Source organism: the organism of the source record quoted next, unplaced genomic scaffold (assembly GCF_019419815.1).
Source record: "Pyrus x bretschneideri cultivar Hongxiangsu unplaced genomic scaffold, Pyrus_bretschneideri_v1 Contig5, whole genome shotgun sequence".
Classification (NCBI taxonomy): Eukaryota; Viridiplantae; Streptophyta; class Magnoliopsida; order Rosales; family Rosaceae; genus Pyrus; species Pyrus x bretschneideri.
Window position 1 is genome coordinate 9,417,874 of NW_025999787.1, and position 13,394 is coordinate 9,431,267.

General features: G+C 38.4%; 1 protein-coding gene across 1 annotated transcript; it reads left to right on the forward strand.

Annotated features, from left to right (window-relative positions):
- The first annotated feature begins 10,478 nt into the window (after nt 1-10,478).
- Nucleotides 10,479-12,222, forward strand: LOC125470386 (putative disease resistance RPP13-like protein 1). Its single transcript, XM_048569347.1, has 2 exons — nt 10,479-10,870; nt 11,046-12,222. Exons 1-2 carry the CDS (start codon nt 10,479-10,481, stop codon nt 12,220-12,222), a joined length of 1,569 nt encoding a protein of 522 aa, XP_048425304.1.
- Nucleotides 12,223-13,394: the final 1,172 nt, after the last annotated feature.

Consider the following 13,394-nt stretch of genomic DNA (forward strand, 5'->3'; position numbering starts at 1 on the left):
TTTGTTTTTAATGACTCATATTACGCCTCGTGTCGGTTTTTTATAAGAAAAATTAATGAAAATAGTTTGAAAATTTTGAATTTTAACAAAAATGATAAAATAAATAGTAAAGTGATATTTTAGTGTAAAAATATGATTTTTCGTTAAAATAAACAGTACCGAAAACTTTTCTTTAAAATTTCCGCTCGGCCCATTGGATGCGAATTGTCTCGATTATGTGGGTCGTTTGGTTTTGGGTTGAGGTGTGATATCCACACACCTCATTTTATTTCTCACACATCTTTTTAATTTTTGATTGTCGGATCGGATGAATGAAGAAGATCAACTGACATAAATTATCAATAGATATGTAAGAAGTAAAATGAGACGTTTGGATAGCGTTTTGGGTTGATGAGTTTCCAAATTAACGTGGATATGCACCGATTTCTTACCAAATTCTGTCTTGTTTTCTCATTTGGCACGGTTCTATGGTGGCTGGTAGGGAAGAAAAGGATTTCTTTTTCAAACGACCACCGACAATGTTATATGTGTCTGTATGTATATGTTAACATATTTACAAATTAAAATAGTAATAAACGCTTTTACATTGCTTAAAAAAAGATTAAACACCTATCCATAAAAATAAATTAAAAAAAAAAAACAATCGAGCTACAAAACAAGAGACGAGTGTTACCATGTGCTAGGAAAATAAGAAAACAACACACCTCACATTAATATATTTTAATTAATATGCATATACTTTAAAATGATTTCGTGAACTTTTTGCTAATTAAAAAAAAAACCAAGAAAAGAATAATATATGAAGATTATTTTAAATTGTGGATAACCACTTCCTTTAAATAAAAATAATGTTGTATTTATACCCATCATATGTATACAAAGAAATTCTTTTGTGCGTGTAACAATGTTTGTTGACAATAAGGGATTATTCAACTTAGGTCAGTGTGAATTGACCTAATTTTAGATCTAATTCAAACTTAGGTCAGCATGCATTAACCTAATTTTAGATCTAGATCTGTAGTAGATACATTTTATCAACTAATTATGCTTTAATGATGTATAAATATGTAAGGTAAGTCCAATAAGAAACGTCAAACACTTGTATTTAGTACCAAAGAAAAATGGACATTACAAAATTTGGTTTTTTTTTTTTTTTTTTTTTGAATAAACGATATAATTTATACCACACTAAGGGAGAGGGGTGGCCTTAGCCTCATAATGGGTTGGCAATAATGTGGTTTAAAATTGTTTTTAACGAGAATCGAACCTAAGACATCTCATTTACAAATGAACAGAAATATCATTAAACTATAGTATTAAGTGGCTACAAAATTTGATTTTTTCTTCTTAATATATCATAATTTTCAATTGTGCTCTTACTAGCCCGTATCCTTGCCTCTAGGAGTGTTTATTCTAGGCTAGGCCCCCGCTCAGAGAATATCGTTTTGTTTCTAATTTCTAATTTCCAAGTTGTCTTGTTTTCATAAATATCTAATTTTCCAAGTTCCTAAAATTTCATACTTGCCTTACAGTCTTTTTCAGGCTAGCATGTAATTTCTGAATTGGCTCATAACATTGTTGTTGAGAAATACATTGAAATCAAAGCGGACTTGGTTGTTCAACCATCAGTCGATCACTTTTGGTTCCACGGCCCCAGACTAGTTCTCATTCCGATTCACAATGTTTTGTGCCAAAACTTTTTAAGTGGAATTTTGCTTCTGGCCAGATTGTTACGAGAGTGAATGTTTTCTTCTGAAATTTTTTAGTTGAAATGCAATTATTCAGTGATATTGTTGGTGTGTTCGAATATGTAAACCAAATTAATACTTTCGATTGTTATGACATACAAATGTATGTAAACCAATTTAATACAAAACAATCAATAACTAAATCATAAACAAGAAAGTTTTGTGTAACGCCTATATGTTCAACCCACGTGACACAATTTTGATAATTGTGTCGCCTCTGCACTCGGTAATACTTTGTAAATCATATGAACTGTTAGGACCATATGGTTTGGGCCTTTTAGCTCTTTCTTCCAGCCCATGCTTGCTAGTCTTCAACTAAGTTTTGCTCAAAGCCCAAATTGCTTGGTGTTAGGTTTCCTTTTTTAGATTGTATCGAAATAATGTGTTGTAATATGAGAAAGGCATGATGAATGAAATTGACTATTCTCCCCTTTTATGTCTTTGTTCTTCTCCTTTCTCCTTTACAATTTCTGCACTTACTCTGTCAATTCCTATCTTTCTCTGTTTGTGGACCGATTGGGCGTACCAATTGATATCAGAGCTCGTCGCTAGATGGGCAAGAACGCTCAGTCCGCCACCTCCTCAGATCCAGACGCGATCGCCGCCACCATGGACTCTCGCCATGAGCACCTCCATTCTCAGGTGGAAGGCGTATGTGATTCCCCAAACCCCACCTCTCCCATACCCACTCACCCCCATTCCTTCCATATCATTCCCTCCATAGCGCCATTTCCACTAACCCCAAACCCATATAACCAGCCTTCCAATTTCACACCCATTAAAATGGAATTACCTCGATTTAATGGGGATGATCCTTATGGGTGGCTAGTAATGGCAGAAAGGTACCTAGACTATTATGAGGTACCCCCACATCAGTGGGTTCTAGTAGCAGCTTGCCAGCTTGTAACTTTGGGGCTGATGCCTCTATTTGGATGCGTGGTTTCGAATACCGCTATGGCCGAGAACTTTAGGGTCTCTTTGTTGATTTGTTACTTCAAAGATTTGGGGGTGGTGATCGAGCAAATATTCGATCACAACTCACTCATATACAATAGAGAAGCTCAGTTGATGATTACATATCAGAGTTTACAAAACTTTCTTACAGAGTGATTGATTGGACCGAAAACCAACTGAAACATACTTTCCTTGGTGGCCTACGCGAAAATATCTGTCACGACGTCCTCGCTCTTGAACCTGACTCCCTTCACCAAGCCCAGAAATTAGCTAAAATTTTTGAAACAAAACGCTCATTCCGCCCTAGCTTTTCTTGCTAACTCCAATACCCACCTTCTTCCCGACCCCACATTCCCACCACCACTATGCCAGGTAACTTCCCTCCCCCACCACCCCATAACCACAATGTTCATTTCAAACGCCTAACCCCTGCTGAGGTCCAAAAAAAAATACGAAAGAAAGAGTGCTTCCACTGCACCGAACCCCATGTACCTAGACACAAATGTAAAACTCCCATGCTAGTGTTGTTGGATGTTGACAACCCGGATGATGATCACACTAAATTTCATGATTGCAATACCGAGGAAGACACCCCTATTGACCCCCTTTGCCACATGTTGGAGTTACTCTCCATTCCGGGATGCAGTATTGGCCTTCCTATGCGGTTGACTGGCTTAATTGCCTCAACACCTATCATGATATTAATCGATTCAGGAGCAGCTTGCAACCTGCTGCGGGCTGACATAACGCAGCAGTTGGGCTTGCCTATTAAGCCAATCACCCCTATCCCATTTACAACAGCTGCCCATAAACAAGTCACTGCCAACATGAGAGTAAACAAGACTATACCCTTACGAGTTTATTTCTCCTTTCAAACATCCTAGGATATGATTTGATATTGAGAGCGGAATGGCTCTAATCCCTCGGATACATTAGGTGGCATTCCAAAAACAAAACCATGCTCTTCACTGTGCATGGCAAAACATACACCCTACAATGCCTCATTACAGCCCAACATACATTCCACCCGTGCAACTTAGCCCAACCCACCTTTTATTATCCTCCACCTTCACTTACAGCCGATTACACCAACTACAACCAATTTTTTCCACCGCCCAATTCTTCTATTGACAACATCACTACCCTACCGCCCACTTAGCCAACTGATACCATCATTAGTCCACCACACACATGTTCCATAGACACCCACTTTACCCCACCCCCTAATACCTATCCAACAATCATATCCCTTTTTGTCTCAATACTCCTCTCTTTTCGCTATTCCTCTCGGCCTTCCACCAAAGCATCAAGTCGACCATAAAATTGCCTTGCTTCCCAATACAAAACCCATAAACGTATGCCCATATCGTTACCCACACTTTCATAAAGCAGAAATTGAAAGATGAGTCATTCGCAATAGCAACAATCCATTCTCTTCCCCTGTCCTCTTGGTTAAAAAGAAAGATGAGTCATGGCGCTTCTGTATTAATTATAGAGCACTTAATGCCCTCACCATCAAGGATCGTTTTCCAATTCCAGTGGTAGATGAGTTGCTAGATGAGCTACATAGTGCGTCCATTTTTTCCAAGCTTGACATTCAATGTGGTTACCACCAGATAGACATATGCACAACATACATTGCCAAGATGGCCTTTCAAACACACGACAGACATTTTGAATTCATGGTAATGTCGTTTGGCCTATCAAATGCCCCATCTACTTTTCAAGCTCTAATGAATTCAATCTTCCATCTGTACTTACGTAAGTTTGTCTTAGTTTTTTTTTTTTTTATGATATACTAGTGTATAGTCCTTCTTTGAACACTTACCTCTCCCATTTGGAGATTGTTTTCCAAGTTCTATCAACACACAGCTTAAAAGTGAAGCTGAGCAAATGCTCATTTGGACAACATAAAATTGATTATTTGGGCCACTCAATCTCGGGTCAAGGTGTTTCTATGGACACTTCAAAAATTAAGGCCATCATCGATTGGCCAGTATGCATCAAAAGCCTTCTAGAATTTTTGGGGCTGACGGGTTATTATCGTAAGTTTGTCAGGCATTATGGGATGATAGCAAAACCCTTAACAACTATGTTGCAGCAAGGCAATTTCTCTTGGACCCCTGAATCACTTACAGCCTTCGAGAAACTTAAACATGCATTGGTATCCACTCCAGTTCTTGCTCTTCCAGATTTCACCAAGACATTTGTTGTGGAAACCGACGCATCAGGCATCGGCATATGAGTCGTGTTATGTCAGGAGGGCCACCCAATTGCTTACCTTAGCAAAGCTTTATCGGGACGCAATCTCGCTCTCTCCACTTAGAGCATCCCCAGCGTGGGGTTTTGCTCGGGGGAAGGGGTCCAAAAGAAGGGCCCGAGGGCCGGTGGCTTAGCTCCAGCGTGTGGGAGCCGGATGGAAGGGGGAGGCCCGAGGGCCAGGCCCGTGAGGGATTGCCAGGCCTTGAGCCCGAGGTGGGGATGACGCAATGCTGACGCCAGGGTGGCGTCAGCGCATTATTTAATTTTTTTTGTGTCAGGCGCGTGCACCCCACCCGCGCGTGGGGGCGCGTCGCTGACACAAAAAAAAATTAAAAAAATAAAGTGTCAGTTACCGTTGGGAAGCCACGTGGCTTCCCACGGTGCGTTAGATCTTAACGGTCACTTAATGTAAACCGTTAGATCTCAACGGTAAAAAAAAAAAAAGTCATATTTAATATCCACCGTTCGATCTGAGATCAACGGTGGATATTAAAATGCTTTATAAATTAAAAAATAAATGAAAAAATAGTTTTAAAAATCTGAAAAGTTACTGTTGTGACACGTGGCACAATCTGGAGTGTTGGAATTCAAATTTTTTTATATCCAATGGCAGAGATTAATTAATTGAATAAAAATTTAAAAAAAATTGTAAAAAATTCAAAAAAATTCAAAAAAAAAATCTGAAAAAAATTGTAAATTTTTTTTTTTTACTTCGGATAATGACACGTGGCGCAACGAGAACGATTAAAAATCTTTTCCGATATTACAATTAAAATTATTTTGTATTAATTTTACAAATAAAAAAAATACTAATATTTTATTGCCTATTGCCAGGGCTATTGAAGTGTAACGGTGGAGATGCAAATTCTATTGCCAGGGCTACTTACTGTTCATTAAGGGCAATTACTGTTCATTAGGTGGATTGAATAGTGTATTGCCAGGAGGGAGGGCTCCAACGCTGGAGTTGCTCTTATGACAAGGAGCCATTAGCTATTGTTTTTACCGTCTAACATTGGAGACCGTACCTGCTAGGCCAACAATTTTGGATGGTTACAGATCATAAGCCAATTAAGTACTTCCTCGAGCAACGAATTACAACCCCACATCAACAGAAATGGCTTGTCAAACTTTTGGGGTATAACTATTCAGTCGAATACAGACGGGGGTCTCAAAATGGTGCTCCAGATGCTCTATCTTGCTAAGCCGAGTCAATGCCACTGATGGGACTCTTATCTCCCATCTTTGAATGCATCCCTGCCTTTCCATAATAATATGCCACGGACCCTTCTATTAAAGGTGTGTGGCCTGCATTGTTGACTTCCCCAGATACAACCATTCACGGTTTTTCACTCCCTAATGAAGTCCTACACTACAAGAGATGAATTTACGTTCCTTCTACATCGCAATGGCGCTAAAAAATACTAGAAGAATTTCATTCTTCTCTACAGGGTGGCCACTCTGGGTTCCTCCAGACATATCACCGAATTAAACGCAGCTTTCTTTGGCCCGACATACGACGAGATGTCAAGACATTTGTTGCCCTCTGCACCGAATGCCAGCAGTAAAATCATGAGACCATCCACCCACCGGGTCTCTTGCAACCATTGCCAATTCTAACCGGCATTTGGCAGGATATTGCACTTGATTTCATCGACGGGTTGCCTTCATCCAATGGTTACATAGTTATCTTGGTAATGGTGGATCGCTTAACCAAATATGGTCACTTCATTCCCATCAAACATCCATACACTTCAGCTTCCATTGTAAACACCTTTATTAAAGAGATTTTTCGTTTACATTGGCATCCCCAAATCCATAGTGTCCTGATCGTGACCCAACGTTTCTTAGTAACTTCTGGAAAGAATTTTTCAAACACCAAGGTGGTAAACTCTGCCATAGTTCGGCATACCACCCTCAATCGGATGGCCAAACGAAAGTACTCAATCGCACTTTGGAGCACTACCTTCGCTATTTTTTTGCAGATAAACCAAGCAAGTGGTCCACTTTCCTTCCCTGGGCCGAATGGTGGTACAACACCACCTACCAGTTTGCCATCAAGATGTTGCCTTTTCAAGCACTATACGATGTCCCTCCACTATCTGTTCACACTTATCTACCTGGAACAACTGCAGTCCAATCGGTAGATGCCGCTCTACAAGACCGTGATCAGTTACTTCGTCTTTTGAGGACCAACCTGCAGCTCGCTCAAAACAGAATGAAACAAATCCATGATAAAGGTCAAACAGAGCATGAATTTATGGTCGATCTGTGGTTTTTCCTCAAGTTGCAACCATATAGGCAATAATCCGTCGCCATGCGCCATTCAAACAAATTCGCGCCTAAGTTTTATGTCCCATTTCAAATTCAAGAACGCATTGACTCTGTGGCTTATCATCTCTTCCTTCCACATGCCTCAAAGATCCACCCTGTTTTTCACGTGTCATTGCTCAAAAAGAAGGTTGGTGCAACGGTTCCTACATATCCCACCCTTCCGCCGATCGATTCCACTGGGTTCTTCCATTGGCAACCCGAAATAAAACTGGAAATAGGCATATTTAAGAAAAGGAAAATAGCAGTGACCAAATGGCTAATCAAATGGGCGGGACTACCAACAGAATATGCTACCTGGGAAGAAGCCGAAGATATCATTGCCCGTTATCTTGATTTTCAGTCCTGAGGAAAGGTCTCTTCTTAAGTGCGTGCGCGCAGGGGGGTGAGAGGAGTTGTTAGGACCATATGGTTTGGGCCTTTTAGCTCTTTATTCCAGCCATGATTGCTAGCCTTCAACTAAGTTTTGCTCAAAGCCCAGCTTGGTGTTAGGGTTCCCTTTTCAGATTGTATATAAATAATGTGTTGTAATCTGAGAAAGGCATGATGAATGAAATTGACTCTTCTCCCCTTTTCTGTCCTTGTTCTTCTCCTTTCTCCTTTACAATTTCTGCACGTATTCTGTCAATTCCTATCTTTCTCTGTTTGTGAACCGATTGGGAGTACCATGAACATTTTGCAGCAAGCTCATTGGACCTTGATATTACTCATGAGAGTCTTCGAGGGGTTTTTACAATCATGGAACTCACTCCTGCCTCAGCCCTCACCCCTCAGCAGTGGCAGGGGATGCTGTTCAAGGATATAAACTTTTTATGGCCTAGGAAACAAAAATGCTAGAGGAGAGGTGTTCCTGTTGCGAAAATTGCACCATATAAAGTATGCAAGCTTTTCTGCTGTGTTCATATCAAGCTATCTGTTTTAATTAACAGAACCAGTTTGAAAATTAATACTCATGGTAATTTCTTTCCTGCAGATTTTACTTCTTGTTGGCACTAAGTTGGAGCATGTAGTTTCTCAAATGTCTCGTGAGGTTGCTGAGAAATTTACGTTGCCATTAAATTCGAAGGGGACTTAATTGTTTATCCTTCAGAGGATTACTTTTGGCTCTACAACTCAGATTTGTTCCCTTTGTGATTTTACTGTTAACATGTTCTGTGATTCTTCTCAACTGGCATTTTCTTCATTAGCTTCAATTGAAAATCGAGAGTTCTAACTTCTGAGGTACCAGAGGACTTGTAGAGTGTCTGGATTAGTGGCATATTGTGAATCTAAAAGTGTTGAACAATTTTCATTTTTCCTGTTTCTTCACCAAATTTTTTTCGACTGGAATGTTTCGAACCACTGTGATCTTAAAATTACGGACTAATGACTTTTTATCTGATGAAAATTGTAGCACTTTCCTTAGTCATTTGATTTTGCGCACTGAGGAAAGTGGCTAACGTTATTCCAAGACTTATTATCTGCTAAAACCATGTTCATATAATATGTAAAATTGCTGCATTTGCTTTCTCTTTGTTATTATTCTTATGAAGTTATGGACAAAGATTTTTATGATTACTTGTAATTTCTGAACAGATGACTTCAGTTGACTTTTGTCTCTGTGATTGATAACCCTCGAGTAACTTGATGAACATAGCGTACCGAGCTTGCGCATATGGATGGTGTTGACAGTCCTATGGACTTAGTATTGTCTTAATGAAAGGAAGAAATTTTCGATGTTTTATTGGAGACGAGACTATGCAAAATCAGCTCCAGTATATCATATGTGCTTTTCTTCTGTTTTTCAGGGTTTCTCCATTTCATATTCACCATGAGCTTGTTAGCCATTCTGACATGATGGGAACAATGTCGTAAGAGTCATCTCCGTTGCGAAACAAAGTTTTCTCTTTTGCTTGTAAAATAGTAAATTCTTTTAGGTGGAATGCCATAACGATGTCTGTGCAGGTCCATATTGTGTACTGGGGATCACTCTTCCTGATGGTGTTTATTCGCCAGTGTCTCAACATCTTAGTATTCTACGGAGTTCTCGGGCCGGAAAGTTAACACCGTCTCCTTTGAGACACTTTCTTATGCCATTATAAGAGATGAAGGAAGTGGTGTCTGTTCATTTAAGCAGAAACTTCAAGCTGCAAACAAGAAGATCTTGGGAATTTATGGGATTCAGTGATAAAGTTAGTGGAAATGCACTATCGAGAGTGACATTATTGTTGTTGTTATCGGCAGTGGGCTTTGGCCAGAATCTAATGCTTCTCGAGGTACCTTCACTGACAAGTTACTTACTCCTACAAACATATGTGCATGCCGTACCGCATTTACTCCTACAAACAATAGCGCTTTTACTATATGAACAATAGTATATGAACAAAAGAAGAGTGCTTCCGTATATGCCACCTTCTTCATATCTCATATTATACTTCAATTTGTTAGCTCTGCTTTCTATTAAGAATTTAAGATTGTTTTATTACACGATTACACTCGGCCTATACCAGTAATATTAAGAATATTATTTAAAGTATTCTATTATAAGATTAGCCTAGGCCCTAGGATTTAAATCATTAATATCAATTGCTTTAATCACATGTGTTTGGTTCCCCTCAATAGAAAGTTAGATAAAAGACCCATAACCATTGACTAACATTTGCTTTAATCACATATGTTGTTTCCCTCAATAGAAAGTTAGATAAAAGACCCATAACCATTGACTAACATTTGCTTTAATCACATGTGTTGTTTCCCTCAATAGAAAGTTAGATAAAAAACCCAAAACCATAAGCATTTGTTTAATATTTTATTTCTTCAATTTAAACCCATTGACTACATTTTTTCTCCCAAAAAAAAAAAAAAAAAAAACACCCATTGGCTACATTGCTGCCCCCAATTTACTTTCCATATTAGATTGATGAGTAAGCTAATTTTTAAGTTGAGTAATTCTTTTTTTTTTTTTTTTTTTTTTTTTTTTTTACATCTGTTTTTCCCATTTGTGAGCAACGCATGGAAACCATGCATTATTAGATAGAATTATGCGAGTGTTGAAGTTGAGTTTTGACAATTTAGAATCACCATATTTGAAGCAATGTTTTCATATTGCTCAATGTTCAAAAAAGATTTTGAAATTCAAAGAGAGAACTTGATTCAACTTTGGATAGCTCAAGGACTACTCCACCCTGCACCCGATAAGATAAAAATATGGAGGAAATAGGCAATGAATATTTTGATATTCTACTGCAAAGCTCCTTATTTCAAGATGCTTCAATGAGTGACAGTGGCATTGTTAGCAAATGCAAGATGCACGATCTTGTGCACAACCTTGCAGAACTTGTATCCAAATCAGAAAGCTTGACGGGAGACTTCTGTGGCATATATAATACAAATGAGATTCGACATGTTGCTCGGGTTGCTACTTCTATGCTGGATAAAATTCCAGAAACAAGTGCTAAGAAATTGCGGTCAGTGTTTTTCGACGATGGTGAAGTTCCTAGTAACATTTTTCCACGATTCAATGCTTTACGTGTCTTAAATTTGTGTAATGCTAATATTGAAAAATTTCCAATTTCAGCTGGAAGGCTGAAACACTTGAGGTATCTTGACATTTCTGAAACAAGATTCAAATCGCTTCCCAAGTCTATAGGCAAGCTTTATAACCTTCAAACCTTGAGAGTAACAAATTGTGCCCTTAAAGAGTTTCCAAAAGAATTGAGAAACTTGATCAACTTGAGGCATATTTATTTTGATAAGAGTACGAAATTCCCACAGCCTTCAAACATTACCTTACTTTTCAGTGGGTAATGAGACTGGTAGTCGAATTGAAGAGTTGGCTGGCTTGAAACAATTGAAAGGTGAATTAATTCTTTGTAATATGGAACACGTAAAGAATGGAGAAGAAGCAAAGAAAGCTGAGTTAGAGGATAAGAGGCAAGTATGCCATTTAAGCTTCAAATGGACGGAAGATAGGTCAACAACTCACAGCAATGAGGAGGAAAATGTCCTAGAAGGCCTCCGACCGCATCCTGAGTTGGAGAGCTTAAGTATTAAAAACTTCATGGTCGATAAATTTCCATCGTGGATGATGGGCAAGTCATTATTGCTCAACAACTTGAAGAAGATTCAGTTACTTGGATGCGACAAATGTGAAGGAGTTCCACTGCTCGGCCATCTACCGAATCTTACAGAGCTTAAGATTAGCGGAATGGCTAACTTTAAATGTATTGGAGTTGAGTTCTATGGCTATGATCTTGTCAACAATGTAGCCACAACAAGTAAGGAGATAATTACCTTATTTCCTACACTAAAAATATTATATATTTTGAAGTGTAACAATTTAATTGAATGGATGAAAGCACCAATGATGTCAACTAAAAAAGTAGTAGTATTTTATTGCCTCGAGATGTTGACCATCAATAGTTGTTCCAAATTGAGAAATGCCCCTGATGTATTTGGATCTTGTGGTTCACTTCAAAGATTGGTTATTCGTAGTTGTGAAAAGCTGAGGCATTTGCCGAATGGGCTAGACACACTCCCTCTCCTTGAGGAACTGAATATATTAGGATGTCCTAGTCTAGATTGTGAACGATTGTCAAGCCTACCGAGTGGGTTAGAGTATTGCATCTCTCTCCAAAAATTGAGGATACGCAAGTACTATGGTGTAGCATCGTCTCCAGTTCACACCCCTGCATCTCTTCGCCAGTTGGATTTTTCAAATTGTGATGGATTATCTGGGCCATTGGGTGTATGGGCCTCTCTCGTGGAATTGAATATATTCAATTGCAATGTGACATCATTTGAAATTGAAGGTGGTGTCTCCCTTGCCTCTCTTAAGAAATTGACAATCGATGGTTGTGATGAATCGTCAAGCGTACCTGCTCTTCCACAACAATGTCCCTTTCTTCATGAATTGTATATATGGAATTGCCCAAAGCTAGCATCTTTATAACAAAAGTTTTCTTCTCCCTATTCTTTTAAATCAGTTGACTGAGTCTGGCAGTAGCTGGATGGAAGGTAGGCAGCACCTTACCAAATACAACAAATTTGTATTAGAAAAACCAAATTTCATGGTGTGCAAGGTCATACTTCTCCGAGATTACTTGTATTCCAGTTTTATGTACAAACGATTCCAAATGGCTCAAATTTCTTCTTTGAAATTAATCCATGTAAGCTTTTCAAATCCGCACCTCCTCTCTTCTAATTGATCAATGCATTGTACTGTTGACTTATGACGTACTATATATGTTGTGACTTTTTTTATAAAAAGAAAGCACAGTGGATCAAAAAAAGAAGTAAAGGATGGGTTTTGGTTTTTTTTTTTTTTTGGATGAAAGTACAAAAGTTGACAAATAAGTTATTTTTATTATCACTTTACAAAACAATGTTTTAAATGCGAATAACCCCGTTTTTCTCTTTTTGAAATAATGAGAGCATCTGGCTTCGTAAGTGCTTGAAACAATTTTTTCTGACTAATAGTAGTGCTTTAACTTTCTTTTTAGTCTTTCGGCCCCTTTATATTAAAGCAGAAAAAGTAAAGGATGGGAGATAGAAAAATGTTGATTACTTTTAACTTTTTCTGCCTTTCTTCTTTTTTGGTAGATATAAGGTCTTTCTCCTTAGTCACCACGTGCACTCCCCTTCGCCTGCTACGGTCTTCATCGTCATTAGCTTTACACTCCTCTTTTTACTATTGAACGAGGAGGATCCACGTCTAAAGTAAATCTGTCCTCAATGATTTGTTTTTGATCGGAATCTACTCCAAGTCTCAAATGATCCATTCTCAATTATTTGTCTCTGATAGGAATCTACTCCTCTATTATTAGATGCACCACGTTTTTCACGTTATGAGAGAGAATTTAAACACTATTGTATCTGGTATCTATGATCACATCATTCTCCATTGCACTTGTAGTGTATCGAAGAGAGGAATTTAAAACACTGATTCATTTCATGAAAGGTTTTTTTCTCTCTTGTTTATGGGAGATTTATCTCAACAAGATTTCTTATCTACAACAAATTTTTAAGTTAAACGTGTGAACAATACAACCGGGATGATATGAAGCATGTGTGGCCGGAAGAAAGTTGAGGTTTCACTAGAAAACTAATTAACAACATGAGAAG